A 20,284-nucleotide genomic window follows, 5' to 3' on the forward strand; every position below is an offset into this window, starting at 1 on the left:
ATAATTCAAGCTTTTAGCAGCAAATGAAGGAAACATTTGAGAGAAAATATACATTTTAACTCCAGTGTTGCTATACAATAACCAGCTGGGGGAATGCCAAATTTGTCTTCCTAGGAAACACATCCCATAACAGTACAAAATACTATTTCAAAAGAGGATAAAAAAGATTTCTCTTGAGGATATTATACTAGGTTTATTTCCAAAGCTTATCCTTGGCAAGAGCAGTAGTGACAACATAGATACAGTCTTAGAAAGCATGCAGTTATTTTCCTGTCTTTGTAGAATTAGCTGGAAATTAGGACAGGAGAAAGCAATGAAAACAGAAACAACCTCCCTGAAAATGCCTTAGAAGCATGACGGGGAACGGAAGAGGGGAAAAGGGTAGCCTCATTTTCCTAAACACCTTGTAATTAGTATTCATTTATTCTTAGCAATAACTTCCTGAGGTTTATTTGCTGTTGGTGTGGGGAGAGGGAGGCAATCATTCACTTAGCAGCTTCCTCACAAGACCCACAATTAAGCAAAGAACCACTCAAAGTGAGAACGGATCTCGTCATTAGCTCAAAACCTTAATCAGATTAACTCCACTATGACAGAAAATGGAAACCAGAAGACAAAATTGCATCCACGGAGGGACGATTTTTGTTAGCGGCGCCTTTTTATACGGTAGTTGGTAAATGCTTTTATATAAGGAAGGGATGGGTGGCAAAGTATAACTTGGACAGATGGCTGAAAATGAAACACATTAGACAGAAGAAGAAGGTGACACATTAGAAGAAGACCACAATGGCCAGCAGGAGAAAACTGGATGAAGAAGAAATCACGGCTTAGACTGCCTGAGGCTTTCCACGAAGCCTCCAGGAGGAAAGAGCCGCGTGGCAGCGCCTGGGCTGGGTTTGCTGGCGTGGGCACTTACCTTCCTTCTGGCTGCCCGCGGCGCTCTGCTGCTGCAGCAGGCTCTGGCTGTAGAGGGTGGGCAGCGCGGCGGCCGCGTACTGCTGGATTCCTGAGTAGGCCTGGGTGAGCGCGTCCATCGTGCCGGCCGTGCCGTTCGTCAGGCCAGTTGCGCCGAGTCCTCCGTTCAGGGCCGCCATACCTGAGAGCATTTGAGCAACTTTACAAAAAACCCAACAATAGAGAAAAGAAATTGCACTTGTTCATTAGTGCTTTCCGAAAGTCGTTGGTATTATACGACACTGACGACGACAGCAGTGCATGCAGCTCGGCACGTCACCAAATGGGACTGAGGACAAAGAAACACGACTTTGGCATCAGGGTCACTTCAGCACAAGGGTTGCACAGTCAAATGGACTCGCATGCAGCCTGCTACTGGCAAGTACTACAGCTCCGTGCTCCTGAGAGCCTCTCTGCTCATCCTCCTTGACACCTGTGCTTCTGCTCTGGGTGTCTGAGGCTGGCAGTGTGGGACCTATTTGACCTGTGTCCTTGTCTGTGGAAAAAGCAGTCTGGGAGAAAAGCTGCTCTCTCTGACCACAGTCTTCAGCAACAGCCATGACAACACCAGATCACAAGTGTCTTGCTTACACAGAGTAAGCAGAGAACCCTGATTAACTGCATTTTAAAACAGGTCTTTTTCAACCTAAATGATTCTGTTATAACCCTCTACAATTACAGACTTTGTCCCGCTCAGCTTGTGGTAAAAAGATGGACTGTGATGCTCACTGCTTCCACCCCTCCTCTAGTTACTCCAGTCACTCCACAAGAGATGAACAGCAGCACACCCAGAGTGACTAAAAATACTTCATCCAGACTAGGCATTTTTCATAAAGAAACAAAAGCATTTATTTCTAGAAATGTTTTTCTTCACAAGGGAAGCAGAGTCACTTTTTTTTAACTTACAGCAATTCTAGATCCTGATAAGTAACAGAGTAATTTAACTGGGATGGCTGCTAAAGAGGAAATTTCAGATGGGATTCCTAGCTGTGCAGAAAATGACATCCCTCATCCGTGCAAACAGTGTGGGCTGCATAAGGAGTTGTACTACTCTGATTTGATGGTGGACAAACTCCTGAGCTACAGCTTCCCTCCTCTGCTTCTATTGCTCAGCATGACTCCAAAATGAGTTATGTTGAAGTTAACAGCACTAGCATGCCTTTCAGAAATTCCAGAAAAAGTGAATTTGCTGTTGGAAGTTGAAAGCGTGGCAGGGTTCAGAGCCCTGCTCATCTTCCACACACCCAGCCTATGTCAGCCTGAGCACCAACAGTACATCAGGACTGAGACTCAGAGCATGTTTTCTGCACAATTAGCCATCCCAGCTCCCCAGGTTCTAGGTGAACAGCTCACAAACAAAAGGCTTAACAGGCCCATAGAGGTACAGAAGATCAGTCACTAGAAAAATGGGGGGAGCACCCAGAATCACCAGCATTATTTCTTAGAAATTGTCTAATGTTTTGGTTGGTAAAATGGGGGGTGAAGATGTGACTGGTGGTGTCATTTTAAGATTCCCAAAGAGAGGAACAGTAAAGAGAAGGAAAGGGCTTAATTTCAGAGCAATAATAAGGGTTATGTAAATTGGGGAAAAGTGGGGAAATTAAGCAGAGGACACTTTATAGTAAATTAATAATTAAATCTATTAGATTGAGAAACAATCTTCAAGGAAGATTGCAGAAACCTTATGTGTAATTTAGATACAGGAAGAATACTGCAGGGAATTATCCAGCATTGACAGAGGAGGATAAAGATGCTGACCCCAGTATCCTTCTGCCTCTTATGTAGATTTGAAAAGCATATTCCTATGAGTCTCCAATAATCAGGACAATTGCTCAAGTGGCACCTTTTTGGCTCCACCAGACTCTGTGCCAATTAAGAGAATTGTACTGCATAAATTATACCTTTTGATCTTACTATAATTTGTGTGACTAAACACTTGACAGAGATGTGATATTCTTAGCCTTTCCTTAATAAAATGTCTCACTTTGAAGACTTCTCTTTCCCCTCCACCCCACTTCAGAGCATCAGTGTACCCTGATGGGAGGAACTGGCTGCCACTGCTTTGAACAAAAATCCCTGTCAGAGCTCAACAGACCCAGATATTTCTTGTATAATGGTTCCAGTTATAAAACTGTATTGGGTTTGGGTGGTAGTGGGGGGGATAAAGGGGTGGTTTCTCTGAGAAGCTGCTGGAAACCTCCCCTACTTCCTACAGAGCTGATGCTAGATGGCTCCAAGATGGACCTGCTGCTGGCCAAGGCCCATCAGTGACCTCTGAGGTTAACTTGGTAAAGGAGGAGAAAAAACCCTGTGCAATGGTAACTGCAGCTAGAGAAGAGAGGAGTGAGAATGTGTGAGAGAAACAGCTCTTCCAGGTTGACAGAGAAGGAGGAGCAGGAGCTGCTTCAGGCCCTGGAGCTGAGATTCCCCTGGTGCAGCCCATGGTGGGGCAGCTGTGCCCTGCAGCACATGGGGGTCCATGAGGAGCACAGATCCACCTGCAGCTCATGGAGCAGAGCAGGTGGATGCCCAAAGAAAGCTGTGACCCCACAGGAAGGCAGTGCTACTGGCAGGACCTGTGGAGAGAGGATTGCACTGGAGCAGGTTTGCTGTCAGTAGTGGTGACTCTGGAACAGCCTTTTCCTGAAGGGAAGTGCTATGGAACAGACCCACACTGGAGCAATCTGTGGAGTGCTGCAGCCTGTAGAATGGGACCCACATTGGAGGAGCAGGTGAAGAACTCTCTCCTGTGGAGTGACCCCATGCTGGAGCAGAGGAGCAGTGTGGGGATTCCACCCCTGAGGAGGAAGGAGCTGCAGGAACAATGTGTGATGAGCTGACTGTAACCCCCATTCCTTGTCCTCCTGCACCACTGGGGACAGTAGGTGAAGAATTCAGGAATAAAGTTAAAGTTAAGCCCGGGAGGAAGGTAGAAGTGAGGTGAAGGTGTTTTTAAGATTTGGTTTAATTTCTCATTATTCCACTCTGAATTGATTGGTAATAAATGAAACTAATTTCCCCAAGTCAGGAGTGTTCTGCCTGGTAACTAATCTCTCCCTGCCTTTACCTGAACTCACAAACCTATTGTTATATTTTCTCTCCTCTGTCCAGTTCAGGAGGGGGAGTGACAAGAGTCACTTTCAAAATATTGTAATAACAGTAATAATAACAAAAACTATATAAACAATATTTTTATAATAAATGTACAATATGCAATATATTATTGTATAAATAAATATTACTACTAATAATAATTTGATCCTGAGGCTGACTGTTGCCTGCTCTGCTGTTCTGTACTTAGGTTTCTGTCACTGCTTGCATGGATGTACATACAGGACTGGTTAAACTAAAGGCTCCTGATAAAGCAGCTTGTATCTCTCTTTTTATTAGTGTTGAAATAACTTGATAACAGAAGTAGCATTAGGATACCGTGTTATCTTTCATGAGTCATTGGCCTATTAGATAAACATGCTTTGTGTTGCAGTGGGCAGCATCCTCCCCCTCCTTTCCCCTGGAATTAATAGCACTTCCCACCCAGTGCTTCCAGATCAGCCATCAGCCAGACAACCCAGCCCACAGCACTGCCCCTGGGAAGGGCACAGCTACTGCTGCCACAGCCCATGGGTGGCACACACCTCCCTCCTGAGCAAAACACAGCTGCAGAAAACACCCAACACTTTCTCTGTTTTATGGTTTTTATGAAATCTGCAAGGCCCAGCTGCATCTCTGCCATCTCTATTATCTCTGTCAATGCACCTCAGTCACACACTGAACTCTGGTCCCTTCCTCCCTTCTGTGAAATAACCTTTTGGAGCCTCTCATCTATGGCCTTCTACTATTCTGAGTTTCTCTACATAATACAAAAGCAACAAAGCTTGGCAAGTCCAAAGGTCTCTCAAAGTGCTTTTCAAGCACCTTCAAATCTGTCATGAACAGTTTTATCTCTGTTTTACAGATGTAAATAAGGGGGCAAAAAAAGCTAAGTTACTGCCCTGGGGTCACACACAAATTCTGTGCCAGGGCTGTCCAGTATCCCAAAAGTATGGCCAAAGGATTAGTTCCTCCCTCTTTAGTTATTTTTCCTCATAATTCATAATTCTTTTTGGTACTTAGATTTGCTAAATTTACATGCTCAAAGCAGACAGTCTAATGTTTTGCCATTTAAAGTTTTAGGTGCTTCAAGAATAATGGACAGAAGACTAAATGCCCACACTTAGGTACAACTGCTGCCAAAACCTTGGAGACACCTAAACTTACCATACTCCACTTTATTTAAGGCCTCCAGACATCTTTTTAAAATGCTTCTCTCTACACTGACAGCACTATCAATCTCCATAGCACAGCTTCTTTTCACAGACACAGACAGGACCGAGAAAAAAGATAAAAGTCTTCTAGTGAGCTCAGTGTGGAAGACATTCTCCATGTGATTCTCACATGCAGGGCAGGACTTGGCTTAGGCAGAAGAGCATCTCTTCAAACCTCTATATAAATCAATGCCCAAACCCACTGCCACCTTCTGGTTAATTTTTGGGTTAAGATCTGCTTGATCTGTGCTTTGGATTTTCTAATTCCCCAGCTAGAAGCAGGTCACTCAATTCCCAGTTCTCTGCACAGTTACTTCAGGAATGTCCATGGCCAGTGAATACTTTTTATGGGCTTGCCTATGACCGTGGTAAAAGCCAGGTCAGTGTGGAGCATCAGACTTATTGAACATAAGGTTTCCCAAAGGCAGTCTCCCAGGTGGGTTTGAATGTGCATGACTGAGTCAGACATGGTCATCAGGAAAAGCCCCAGATTGTCATTAAAATAGGGGAGGTTATTGTAATTTGAGCAATGCTTCACTATCATCAGCATCATGACTACCAGGAAGTGATAATCAAATTCCCTTTTCAAGTGCTCTAATGCTGAGCTGTGTCATGAGGAAGTAGTTTCCCCTCTTTAGCTCTCTCTCCAGTATGTATATACATAGACAGACATACCCACATACATTTTGTAAGCACAATACACATATGCATAAAAACAACCATAAAGAATATTTAGGACTGCAGTCACTGTCAGTACAAGTCCATGGAAGCAATGGTGACTTAAAACAAACTGAAATTTAGTACCAGGTTGTGAATACATCATTAATACTTCAAATGACACATGCAGATAAGTTTGCACACACATCACCTCAAAATACTTGCTTAGAAAATGTAAACTCTTTGCTTGCAGCCTAGCAAGGAGTGCTAAAAGGAGTGCAACAGAAGGGTTCCCACACAATGAGCTCACAGGATTCACTCTTTCTTGGTTTTGATGAAGAGGTACATTATGTTGGAGTGCTCCAGTGTGCCTGGAGCTTGCTGAGGGGAAGGAGTGGGATGTCATAGTTTGCTCTTGATATTATAATTTTTTTATACACCAAGTGAAGCACAATGATTGTTAATCAGAAAGGACATTTAATAGTTTCTTACTCATGAAAGGGTAGCTTTCTTACTACAACAGCTCATGAGAAGAGAGGAAGTAAGTTAGACTTCTATGCATGCCATGTGGTTTGCTTTGACACCGATGGAATAAGAAGAAAGGAAACTAACATCCGCCATTTTGGGACCTAATACTAATTTTTCTTAAGTTGTCCTTGGGTTGTATTTACAAAGAGGTTGTTTTGTGTGAAATGCACATGTCCTTGCCAGAAGCAAGTCCTGTTTTACACGAGACCCCATGCAACCATTCAACATTACTACATGGACATCCATAAGCCCCCTTCCTTCCCAGCTCCCAACAATGCCAACCAGAGATCACAGAACAAAAAGATTGGTGAGCAGCCAAGTAACAGTGACAGAAAGGACATCATGCAGAGCATCAGAGTGAGCAAGAGATACTGAGGAGGACATCCATTCCTGAGGGTACATTATGATGGGTCATGGACTGGCAATGACCAAATCGATTCCTTGCATTGCAAAAGGAAATGCAAGGAGCAACTGCAGCTAAAGAATAAAAAGAGGGAGGGGGGAAAACGCAGCTGGGAAAATCTCTTCTGTTACAGGCAAAGGTGAAGTCACCATAGCAGAAACAATAATTTAAAAAAATCCTCCTTCTTCAAAAAAATCTTGACCAAGGCTAAGGGCAAAGAAGAATGTTCTAACAACTACTGGTATCTACTTTAGCTGTAGATGCCAGGATTTGTTAGGATGTCATAGGATAGGTGTGCGTGCTCTGGCATTACAGGTGATTGACTGCATGTCCTCCTATACTTGCCAATTAAAAGCCAAAGACTTGCTTTCATTTTTAAAGCATGTTGCTCTCAAGTCAATTAGGTATTTCTTACAGAAGTTTTAAAGGACTGCCTCCGTGGTACTACATTTCTGAGTGAGGTTTTGTACATTGGGCTGATACACCTGTTGTCAGACTCCCTCAATGAAAAAGGAGCCTCTCCTACAACCTTGACAACCCAAATCCTTGGTGACAATTCTTTTACCTTCCATATGTACTGCAAGAAAAGGAGTCTTTATGCAGGGACATAAGAAAATTCACTTTGCAGAACAAACTGTGTGAAACTAAAAGACTCCAGAGAACTACATATGTAGTAGTACTATGGAACTAAATCAACTTGACCCCCTTATTTGGTGTAGAGATTAAAAATCGTATTATTACTTTGCAATTGATAGTTTTTGTGGCATGATTATTGGGGAAGGCTGTCCACCACAGCAATAAATACTCACTGTTTACGGTACCTGCTAGTGCATTAATATTATTCAGTCCAACAGTGGCTCCAGCCAGTCCTTGGAGAGTACCCAGAGAAGTCAAAGAATTCATGGCCGCACCAGCTGTGGAATTAGCAGTTGATGCAGCCACTGAAAGGAAAAAAAGCAAAGCAAAATTAAGGCAATTAAGTTTGTTTATTTTATTTGGTCACAGAGCAGCTTACAATCACACACAGGAGCACAACAGGGCTACTAGCAGGGAGAAGGAAAAAAGAAAATTAGATCAACAAGACCAATCTTGTTCAAGACATTAACAGTGTTATTGTTCATGGGATGTGTTGGTGAGTTTAGAACTGCAAATACTAGATCACAAAATTCAGTGCTATTATTTGCAAATAAAACACCAAACCACTATGTCTGGGATCAGACACTTTCTCAAAAGTTTGTCAATCAAGCTAGCAACCCAAGTTGATTAGCTAACCAGGCATTTGAGAATTTGACACACACCTCAAAGTTCATCATTACACAAACAAGAATTACTCAGTAATTTTGTCATACAACAGATTACTATTCTGGGCTCCAAATGTTCTAAGAGTAAGTTTAATTATTCTGAAGACACTATGCTCTAGGACACTGAATAAACTTCATTTAAAGAAGATTAGAATAATAAGAATGACCAGGCAAATGCAAAATATAACTACCATTCATTTTATTGCAGGCTTTTATCCTGGTCTTTGTACACAGATAGTCATGTATATACACAACTGCCAGAGGGAAAAAGATGGAAAAAATGCCCTTGATGCTACAATGTCATGGGAATGATGAAGGTGTTGAGATGAATCCACCTAAATTGTGTTTAGGGAGAGAAAGAGACTCACTTGTCATAGAAAGTAGTAAAAAGTCATCATTTGGGATAGGCTGGGTGAACTAGAAATACCTATCTGTCTCACAGAAGTGCCTTGAATAACCAGTGTAGATTCAGCACTTAACTCACAGGTAGGTAAAGGCTTACCAGATGAATTACATTCATAAAAGCTGCAGAAGCAATTAAGTTTTTAGCTTGTCTCCTGAACCCTACTTTCATGTATCAGTCATAAAGACTTCCTTTCTTTTTCTGTTATAACATTGCATTATCTTAGGAAAAGTGAACATTTAAAGTCAGTTTTGTTGATGATGTACTGGAGGCACATCATATCTACAACCAGACGTTTTTGCTCCTATTCATTACCTAGCTATGAAATAGTTAAGACCACTTTTATGTGATGCTTTTTTGGGCTGTCAAACACATCAGATTACTCAGTGAACCCTCAAGAAAGTGAAGTCTCTAGAGCTGACAGGATCCAGTAAAGAAAGTAGGAGGTAACTTTTTCACTCTGTGGGTAAACCTTGAAGCTCTAACCTACAAATAACCTGCCTTTGCAACATTAAGACCCACCAAAGACAAGTTTTTCACACTATTGGGGTCTCAAAGTACATTCTTGCTGTGGGGAAGAGAGATTTCCAGACTCTGTTATGCAGTCCTTGTCTCTTAACATCTGTGATGTTAACTCAAATAATTTTGTATGTTGCAAACAGAAGCAGCTTTGATTATTCAGTCTGTCCCCACAAAGCAATAAGAATCCAATAATGTCTTTGATTTAAAAAAGTAATTAAAAAGACAAGTAAAAACCCCACTTTTTTCAGATAATGTGGGCACCAACAGAGAAAAGAGAAAAAAACAAAGTGAATTTTCTGTGACCGACACTGGTTTGTGTTTCTGTCAATGTTCATTAGCAAAAGATTTAAATGAAGTATATAAAACTCAAATCTGAAGAATCTGATTAGTTTTGACTGGACTAAATTCCATCAATTTTCTGCTTTAGAGGATTATTACCATTTTCTCCTGAGGAAACATAGATAGTTAAGAAATGAGAGAAATGGGGACTTGGAAACTGCCTGTAAATTACATTAAAGCTGGGGACAAATAGCTCCTGTGAACAAGAGCCATATGCTTATGTATTGTCAACACATGTGCTGGAGAAGGCAAAAAAAATCTGCTTAAAACCTTCCCTCTTGTGCAGCCCACAGTGAATTATGGGGGCTCTTATTCCTGGCTGCTCAAACATGTTCCAGGGATGGTCAGTATCTGGGGTCAACATCTCTTTTTTTCTTTTTTTTTTTTGGTATCAAGAGTCTCTATTCCATCAGGCAAATAAAGAGCAGGTGCCTCAGTGCTTCTCCCACTTGAAGCTGCAATGCAGATTATCTAGTTTGCCTGAATAAAGACTTGGCACATACAGTACAATACTGGGTGAAGCCCTAAAGCTCCTCAGGAATGAGTGTTTTGTTGTTGTGGTGCTTCTGCTTAGCAGGGATCTGCCTCAGATGCAGTGGGACAATGCTCTTTCCTCTGTGGCTTAATATTTCTTTGAGAAGAAAGAAATGGAACACGTAGTGTGGTCTCCACCATCTAATTGAACAGGGGGTGAATAGAAATGAACTCCTTTTTTTTAGGGTGCTTGGAGAGATCAAGCAACCTCTGCATGAGGCTTCCTGAGAGACTCCATATTAATTGATTGAGGCCTGTATGTATAAAATAAAGGTGAAGACAGTGAGAAGCTAAAATGTTACCTTAAAGGGGCTATAAAAGGTCCAAAATATTAACAGAGGTGAAAATTTCTAACAAAATGCTGTATAAAAACCAACAGATGAAGCAATGGCATCCTTGTCCCCCAGAAATCTAAAGGAAGATGAAACAAAAGTTAAAAGGTCCTACAAGACAAGTGTGAAGGCTTATACCAGCTGAAAGTTTTTACTTTGTGTGCTCCCAGATGAAATCCATCTAGAGACAAGAACTATGCTTCTCCTGTCCTTTGCTATTTTCTGGTTGCTTTCAACTAAAAAAAAATGCAACGTATATTAAACTGAAGGGAAAGAAGAAAAATCACATGCCTTGTGGTAACAGGAAATGACTGCACTACTTTGGGGGAACCTGTATAACTCTCTTGTGACAGCAAAACTCTTGGGCTCCACAAATGCTCAGAGTAATGGCAAAGGAAGAATAATTCACTGTCAGAATACTTTCTATATTTATGTCTTTTAGTTGTCCAGAAGACAAAAATAGATTGGCTCCCTACATAATTTATAAATTGGGTTTTACCAGGTTCCTCTGACACAAAATAAATGAAAAAAAAATATAAAAAAATCACAAAAGCACAACTTCCTTCAGCTTCCACACCAGAACATTCACAGAATATGCTGAATTGGAAAGGACCTACAACGATTATCAAGTCCAAATCCTGCCCCTGCACAGGACACCCCAAGAGTCACACCCTGTGCCTGAGAGCATTGTCCAAACCCTTCTTGAACTCTGTCAGGCTCAGTGCTCTGACCACTGCCCTGGGGAGCCTGTTCAGTGCCCAAACACCCTCTGGGTGAAAAATCTTTCTCTAATATCCAACCTAAACCTCCCCTGACACAACTTCAGGCCATTCCCTCAGGTCCTGTCACTGGCCACCACAGAGAAGAGTTCAGTGCCTGCCCCTCCTCTTATTTTGCTTCCTCCATTTAACAGATGAAATTTTAGCTATCAGCTTCAATCTTCAAGCCAAGAAACTTGGCCTTTGGTTAATATATTCATTGACAGAGTTCTCTTTGATACAGAGATCATGTTTTTATTTGGAGTGGTTGCTCTACACAATACAGATATTTGTGTTTAACTAGTAATGCTGCACTCATGGAGATCTTTAAGGCAGGAAGGAGCTGGCATTTTAAAATGTTCTCAAAACATTCACTTCTGCTTATAAATGGTTATAACACCTTTTAGGTCAGTGATTTTTTTTTTTTTTTTTTAACAGCAATGAGCCATTTCTCTTTTAAATTTTAATTTAAGCAACACTTCAACGCAATTCCTAAAAACTATGCCAACCTGAAAAAACAACAGGAATTATCATAGAAACTTTTGGCCATTCTTTTGGCTAGCTTATGTCAATAGAGTCATAATGATTTACATCATCTGGATTTGCCTCAGCTGGAAAACTAGATTCAGGATAAAAGCATCTAGGAAAGGCAAATGAATATTTCTTTGGCTTTGCTACGCAGACTGTGGATGGAATTAATTTCCCCACTTTTGGCAGCCTTGTTGTTAGTTTAAGCTAGTCTAGTCAAAACTAGACTGTTTCTGAGGTTTAATGACCTCCAATTCAGACACCCTACCTTTAGATTTCTATTTCAGGTTGGGCTGAATTGCCCTAAAGACCACGTGGATGAGTTCAACTACCAGATGCTACTGGTGCCTTTCCTAGTTTTGCCTTGAGGGAAAACTGCTCTGGATAAAGCAATGGCTATGATTTTTGTTGAAAGACCTTCTGCTTCTTCACAGTTGCTGCCTGTCTTTTAGGAAGCTGTATCTTAGAGGCACAGGCACATTTTTTGTCATGCCTATTTATGTCCTACACCTCAGACCAAGGAGTGCCCTTGGTAGAGCTTCTTGCTATACTGAAACCACAGACCTGTGCTTGTCTGTAGTATAGCCTTGGGCAAATCCCACCCTTCTCATGTCTCAGGGCAATTTATAAAGTGAATCATAGAATCAGAGAATGGTTTAAGTTGGAAGGCATCTTTAAAGATGAGCAAGGGGTGATCTTCAACTAAAACAGGTTGCTCAAAGCTCCATCCAACCTGACTGTGGCTTTTTCAGGGATGGGCTATCCACCACCTCTCTGGGCAATCTGTGCCAGTGTCTCACCACCCTCATAATAAAAATTTTTCTTCCTTTTATCTAGTCTAAATCTACCCTCTTTCAGTTTAAAAGCATTGCCCTCTGTCCTATTTCTACAGACTCTGCTAAAAGGTTTGTCCTGATCTTTCTTGCAGACACTCTTTAAGTACTGGGAGGCTGCAATAAAATCTCCCTGGAGTTTTCTCCAGGCTGAGCAACCCCAACTCCCTTAGCCTTTCCTCACAGGAGAGGTGCTCCATTTCTCTGATCATCTTCTGGAATCCTTTTCCCACAGTGGAGGTCAGGGTTTGGGAAGGCTTCTGAAAGCAAAGAACTAAATAACCCACCTCTGACTGTTGCACTGAAGGAATAGACCTATTCCAATCACATATGTGCCACTATGTTTTAGCAGAGAAATGGTTTGCAGTGTGTAGTCAGGCTCATTCTTTCCTTATTTTTTTTGGGTAAATGTCTAAATGAAAAGAAAAAAATCCAATGACTTCTCAGCAAAGTCCTATACCACAAAAAGCCATGGATCTCTTGGAAACTCCCTGCTATATGTGCTAACTTGGCACTATTTAAGGGCAGTGTAAATTGTGCACTTCTCCATTCCTCTCCACCTTGTTTTCTTCCCTTCTTCCTTTTCCAACATGGGCATCCTGTCTGGAAATGATACACAAATTGCAAGTCTTGGAGTAAGATACTAAGCATGTGAGGCATTATGAACATTTTAAGTGAAGTTTCTTATTGGAAACACTATTTTGGTTTTAGGGCAGGACTAGCAGAGAGAATGAGCGAAGAAAAGCAAGGGCAGCTTCAGCTCTTTGTGGGCATGGAGAGTTACTCTACACTCTGCCAACCACATCCATGTGAAGAGCAGCTGTAATGTTTCTGGAGCAGAACCAGATTTTTGGTGCTGCAGGGCTTCAGGGCAGCTCCAAGACTGGCTTAACAATGCTGGGACTTTCCACACAGAGATCCACAATGGTAAGTAACTGTGTCAGCCCTGCTGACAGCTTTCCTTTAGGCAGCCCTTGGTTACACTCCACAGTTGTCTGTCACTACGAATGCATGGCACAACAGGAAGATCAGTGTTTAGTCTGATATCAGCCACTTGCTTATCACCACTCACTTATGAACCACAACTTTGTTCTTATTGTTTTACTTAATGGAGAGTTTAAATAACTCAATGCTCAAGTACTTCTTTTGCTCCAGTTATGATGTAGTAGTGCACCAGGGATCAATATTGCCCACAAATTTTTGCTTCAGCATCTCTGTAGCTAAGCATGAGAAGTTGCAGAGAAAATGTTCTCTTTTGGGAGACACTCCTGGCAGATCTGTATTGACAGTTGTCGAAGTCCAGAATCCTTTTTCTTATGCTGAAATTGGGTGTATTTCTGATTTTCTGCTGCCTTCCTAAGCTCACTGACTCCAAGGGCCAGATAAAATGGATCTGACACTGGTGCTGACTAAATGGCTGCCATTCAGAGGGACTCAGATGGGCAGAACTGGCCAACATGAACCTTATGAAATTTAACAAGGATAGATGCAAAGTCCTGCACCTGGGGAGGAATAATCCCCTTCAATAACACAGCAGGGGATGGATGGGGATGGGGAGAAGCTTTGCTGAAAAGGACCTGTGGGGATCTTGGTAGGAAGTGACCATGAGCCAGCAGCATATGCTGGCAGTGAAGAAACCAAACAGCATCCCAGACTGTGGAAGAAGAGCCAGGAAATCCAGGTTTCCTCTTTACTCAGTGCTTGTTAGATCACATCTGAATACTAAATGCAGATTTGGGCTCCTCATTGCAAGGAGAACAGTGATCAAATGGAAGGAGCTCAGTGGAAGGTCAGCAAAGCTGGTCAGGGACTCCAGCATTCATCTTGTAATGAGCTGGGCTTGTTCAGGCTGGAGAAAACGAAACCTAAAGCAGCCCCTCAGTGCCTAAAAGGAGTTGATCCACTAGATAGAGCAATAGCACACACAGGGAAGATGAGAAGTACATTGAAACTAGGGCGGTTCCATTCAGATGTAATTAAAAACATTTGTACTGTGAGGATTGTCAAGTGCTGGAACAGATTACCCAGATTGCTCCATCCATGTTCTTGGAGGTTTTTAAGACTTGTTTGGATCAACCTGATCTCATAGGAGCAGGGAGTTGGGCCACAGACCCAACTAATTTTCCAACCTCAATAATTCTACGGGAATTAGAACAGCATAGGAGAAAAGCAGAGAAAGTCAGCTCACACTAAGGCAGAATGAAAGAAGGGTGAAGAACAAAGACGTGTTGAAAAATGAACAGTAGAACCAATTTCTGTTCTTGGGTCTGTTTACAGAAACAGAGGTTGACATTGAATATGCAACTTAACTCTCATCTGTGGTTTTGGTTCTAGGCTGCCACAACTACACTGTGTGGGTGACATTCCTAGGGCCCAACCTACATCTAACAAAAGAAGTTCTGACCTTGGATCTTTCCTTGAGGTTTTAGATTCCTCTTACATTCAGCAGTGTGCAACAGAAAGAAAATCACAGCAGAATAATGTAAAGAAAGGATAAAAAGAAATAATAAAAAGAGGTAAATACCATTAAAAAAATATATATTTTTTAACAGCTCCTCAGTCAGCAACAGAAAAAAATTGTAAGAGTTTATAAGAGAATTATAAGGACAAAAGAAAAAGAAATATTAAACCCAAAGTAGAAATCTCTAATTTTAGCCAGCTGAATTTAAAATCTTTGTTTAGTACATAAAATCTCTTGGGTAAACAAAATATGCCTTTGTCCCTTGCTTAGTCCAAGAGGGATAATAAAGCTAAGAGACAACATTGGATTTAAGGATAATCAGATTAAGGCTGCGTTCTTTGTTTTCTTTCTAATCTTTAGTTGCAATAACCAATGATGTTTGGAACTGTGTCTTGAAACTGTATCTAAACATGAGGAACACCTGCTGGCCTGACTGAAAGACTGAAGATATTGGACAAAGTTTTGTTGTGCTGGACAAAGTCTGTGCAAAGCATCTGACTTTGGTTTATGTTATCTTAGTTTTGTGGTGGTACTCTCTTAAACAGAGAATGGCACTGAGCTGTAGGAGGCTCTTATGTAGATGGGAGTCTGGATCACTGGCCTGGAGTAAGGAGGGATTCTGCACAGATCTGATCTTATATATTTAAGATCAGTCAATTAAGGTGTGTTATCTTTATGCAGCACTAACCCAACTGGTTGTTTTGAAGAGATGAAGGCCACAGTTTTCTCCTGAACACACAAATGAAATGTCTTACGGAAGAGGGGAATAATTTAAGTATAGTAATGCTGGAGTTTATGAAATGAGGATTATAAACACAGTGTGGAGGAGAAGTGGGCAAGTCAATCATGGTGCCTGTGTGACATTGCTCTCAGGAATTTGCAGTGGTGTTTCTGGCTGAAATGAGCTCATCCTACGGGCTCTGACTGCAGAAGGTACATTTTAAAAGGGAAGAATAATTAAGCAATGACAGAGGCATCATCATTATTAGATAATCAGAACCCAGGGGCATTAGAAAACGTTGAGTGTCTCTAATCCCATGGGGTCTAATTATTCTGTGATAATAACCACACCTCCAAGTTTTAATTTATTCTTGTGGAGAATCTGGAGCGGGAGGGGGAGAAGTGGGGGCATTTTAATATTTTTGCTAGAAGAAGATGCAGTTGGCCTTTCACTAGGGCTCATCAGTATTCTGATCTAACTAGCATGTGTGATTGGCATTAAATTGTCTGCCCTTTACTGTGATCTCCAGCCAATCTGAGTATCCACCCTTGCACAAACTGGTGGCCTCCCTGTTGTTAACAGTACCAGCAGGCCCTGGTTCTGTTTCTCAGGGCAGATTTTGGCAAAGGTGAGATAGATTTTTCTGGTCTGGAGAGGTATATTTTCCATAAGGTGCTCTGACAAACACATTGCCATTGTTATGGAGAAAGAAGTAAAAACTTGCACATTTTCTGGTATCTTGAAAGTGCTGTCTGACATATCAAAAAGGAAAATTCTAGCAAGTTTAAGTGCTCTGCTTGTGCTTGGATAGGATAAAATTAAAGTGACAGATGCACTCTGGGGAAAGAGCAGCAGAAAAGCAAGAGAGCAAGAAAGAGTCAGGGGAAACAAGAATGACAATACAGAAAGACATATACCAATATCACAGCTTTTCTCCAGTAAGTCAGTGCCCTTCTGCTTCTTCATTACTCACAGGTGAGCTGTGCCCATGAAAGATTGTCCATTTCTTCTCAAGGAACAGGGAAAGAGAAGCAGCAGTGAGCAAAGGAGGAAGGGAGAATGCCATGCACTCAACATCTGGTCTTTTTTGTATCTGTGTGCATGCATGTGCAAACGATAGAAAGCATGACAGAGAAGGAGAGGAGAGGAGAGGAAGGAGTCTCCTCATTGTGATCCTTCTGGTTCTGGCTTTCTGAAAACAGGTTTATATTATATTTTATTAAATCCTTTGTGAACATTGACTTTTGCAAGAATATTAAAAAAAGCAGAAAACATAAAGAGGTGAACCAATTCATTCAAATTCTTTGCAAATTCAGAAGCCAAATCCTTCAACAATGGGACAATAACTTTAGGCTCAAAAATCCATACTATTCAACACTGCATGGGTTTTTGAGAGCCAAGAAACTCTGGGAGAAGTGACAATCAGAGACACTCATTTTAATCACTTGTTTACGTTAATACCTGACATTTATGATTATCATGAAATTACCGTGTCAACACCAGTACAAAGAATGAGGAGAAAACAGAGCATACAAAGGTACTACAGGTATGGCAGACAAACTTATTAGTTGGTTATTTTTGTAGTTTTCTAGTCCTCTGTTCCCTAATTTTCCTCCAAACCTATCTCTCTAGCAGAAGGTATAATAACAAACAAGGGTTTATTGATTGGGCATGTCTTTGTGAATCTAGGCTGATTTTGTGAATCTTGGTGTTTAAGGGTACATTTTGCTATGAGATTTTGAAGACAAAGAGAGTAAAAAGCAAGTCAATATTCTGGGCCAATTCCATGTTGATGTTTCTGTTTTGTTGAAATGCATTGCTCAGTGAAGACCATCCACCTCTAGCATAAGCTACAAGCTGTACCTCAGTACTGTGCCTGCAACATGTTGTGCACTCTCCCCAGCACACAACAATAAGTCACCTTTGGTTTTGGGTGGGAACTACTTTAGAGTGGCTCAGGAACAGAACAACAATGCCCAGGGAACTGGCTTGACTTCATAGCAGACCATCATATATTTCCAGCTGTAACTCTCAATGAAATCAAACCAAATTGAATCACCACAACATGAGGAAAACAAAGAAGTGCTGAGCACTTAGGACTCTGTTTTACTCAGTGGGGCCAAGGGCTGAAGCACCACTGAGTTCACATCAAAACTATTTCTACAGGGAGCTTCCAGCTGTGCTCTCATGTTTATTACAGCTCTCACACAATTTGGAGCAGGCTATTGTTCCGAGATGCATGCCCTGATGCTGGAATGACCTCCATGTGGAGCTGCATCAGGATACAGCCACTTAAAAATCACTTTCCAAAGAATTTCTGATCTAAAATCAAGACGGCCCTACTGAGGCCAGGATCTCCTGCCTGGAGTACAGGTTCCTTCACATGGCCCCCAGTGTGTCTGCAACATCTCTGGGACACTTTCAGCACTAAGCATTGACAAACAACATGCAGTAGCATCTTTCCATGAACAAAAAAATAAAATAAAAAGAAAGAAAGAAGAGTGTCAGCAGAGTCCAAGGCAATCATTCAAGGTAAGCAATGTTTTTGTTCTACAAGTGCTTACCACATACATATATGCCAATTCAAATTCTAGTACATGGGAAAGGATGGCCTTATTCATCTTCTTTTTCACCTCTCTCATATATCTGTCTTAAGATAATGTAAACAGTCCTTGGGAGCTGTTTGTCTTTCCACTGCAACAAGGTGTTCTAAAAGACTTGTTTCCTTTAGACATTTAGGAGTCCTGTTCATGGTATTTTAGAATAGAGATGAGCTAAACCATATATTGAAAATTTGAGTTTGCTGTTAAAGAAAGTATGAATCCAGAAGGTGCATGCCATTATTTCCATGGCAGATGAGTTTCTAAGTGGGGTGTGCAAGCACAGCCTTATTGCAATAGCACATCCACAAAATGCAGTTGTTCACCCCTGGGAGCTGCAAAACTTGAGGATTATCTTGCCTCATGTAAAATTACTCAGCCAGGTCCTTTGCAGACCATTTGTGAAGTCATGCTGAGTTCACTGTGACACTGGTTCTTTTCATCCATATTACACATTTTTGGTCTGCAAACAGCACAGGCAGTTGAGGGTTTACTTGACTTGGTTTTAAACTCATGCAGTTGTTGGAGATATTTTTGTTTGGCTGTTGCATAAAATAATTCAGTAGCCCCATATCCAAGCAATTAGTTCTTCTGAGAGAATGTTAAAACAATTAAGATATTATTAATAATAAAAAGTTGAATAAAATTAAGATTTAAAAATTATTATTTTTTTTACTGTTAATTATAATTTTTCTGCCTTAAGTAAACAGACCAGGAGTATCCATGGACACAAGCAGAATCCAGTAGGATTGAAGGAATAGTGTTGGCAGTAGTTGAAAGCTCCTTCAAATGCACGAGTTTTTCTAAGATTTACATTATTTGCTGGGTATTATGAACTGCAGCATTTTCTGGGCTTGTAACTTCTTGTAAGATATATTACATATAAGCTCACATATCTACCTGTGTAGGCAAGCTGATATTATCATCTTTCTTTAGTAGAAAGCAACCCTGAATGAACTTCAAATAGTGCTTCCAACAGAAAGAAAAAAAAAGCTTTTTTTTACAAGCTGGGATTCTTGTAGCTTGAAATAGAGATTAAGAGCAGGGTAGAGAGACACTTACAAAATATAATGTATTATACGTGTTATTTGTATACTGCAAGCAAAATAAATCCTGAAATGTGCTAAGGCAATAGATTTAATACTTTAGGAAGATGATAATGTAATAATGTTTAAAAACCAAACATGCTTCCTGTTGAATTAGATCCTACTAATCCATGGTTTAGTACTGTATGCTGCTTCCTGAAAATAAAAAGCAAACCTAAAAAAATTAACAAGCACAATGCTTGACTGAAAATATGCACATGTTTCTGTCCTTCAGTAATTAAGGAATTCTGAGGAAACAGCTGGAGATTTCTGTGTCAAAAATTCATAAATTGATCATGTTGATTCTAAAACAGATAAGGAGCTTTGACAAAATGACCCCTACAGTTGTCAGGCAGCCTCACAACTGCTTCACAAAGCATTTCTGCCCACCTTGAGCCCATTCAGTGCCTGAACCTCCCTGAGATCCTTCAGGCTGCGCTGATGCGCCCACTCACAAACCCTTCTGAGAGGAGAATGTACAGAGGCCTGTTGCATTTTAAGGGACAAATATGCAAACAGGTCACCCCAGTGAACTGGTGGCCTGTCTGCTGCCATCAGCATCCTTCAGGTTATCACTGGCTCATTTTTCCAGTGAGCACACCAGGGAGAGACAGTGCTGTTCCAGGGAGGCTCCATAGGAATCCACCACCTCCATATGAATCCTTTGACTGTACTGGGACTCTGGGAGGTTCTTAGCCACAATTCCCATTCTTTTCCTCTTTAGTTATTTAAGACATATAGAAACATTATTAAAAATACAGATATGGGTCAAAAATAGATAACCAGTTTCCTATTTTTAGCTCCAACTTGTGCTTGCATGCCTGCTTAAGGGTGGCCTAATAATCAGATGGGCTTAGTACCAATATATCTCCAAGAAGCAGCATAATCTCTGGGCACTAACAGTCAAAATCAACTCAATGATTGAGGAGCCTAACCACAGACTCAGAAATCTAACACCACGTGTGTAAGACCAGCTGACACACACCAGCTCAGAAATTTACTTGTCATGCCACAAATCTCC

The 20,284-nt window shown here is 41.1% G+C and overlaps 1 protein-coding gene across 18 annotated transcripts in view; it reads right to left on the bottom strand.

Moving 5' to 3' along the window:
• The window catches only part of CELF2 (CUGBP Elav-like family member 2), a 547,018-nt gene that overhangs the window by 16,202 nt on the left and 510,532 nt on the right, over positions 1–20,284 (bottom strand). For 14 of the 18 annotated variants that reach the window (XM_021530962.3, XM_021530961.3, XM_031506833.2 and 11 more), the window contains 2 exons: positions 7,668–7,787; positions 917–1,114 (listed from right to left, as the gene is read on the bottom strand). In XM_021530962.3, coding sequence (XP_021386637.1) covers positions 917–1,114; positions 7,668–7,787 — 318 coding nt within the window. Of the gene's footprint in view, positions 1–916; positions 1,115–7,655; positions 7,788–20,284 lie in introns of all 18 variants that reach the window. The other 4 variants (XM_021530951.3, XM_021530957.3, XM_021530954.3 and 1 more) reach the window with 2 other exon arrangements.

This window comes from Lonchura striata, chromosome 5 (genome assembly GCF_046129695.1).
Source record: "Lonchura striata isolate bLonStr1 chromosome 5, bLonStr1.mat, whole genome shotgun sequence".
Classification (NCBI taxonomy): Eukaryota; Metazoa; Chordata; class Aves; order Passeriformes; family Estrildidae; genus Lonchura; species Lonchura striata.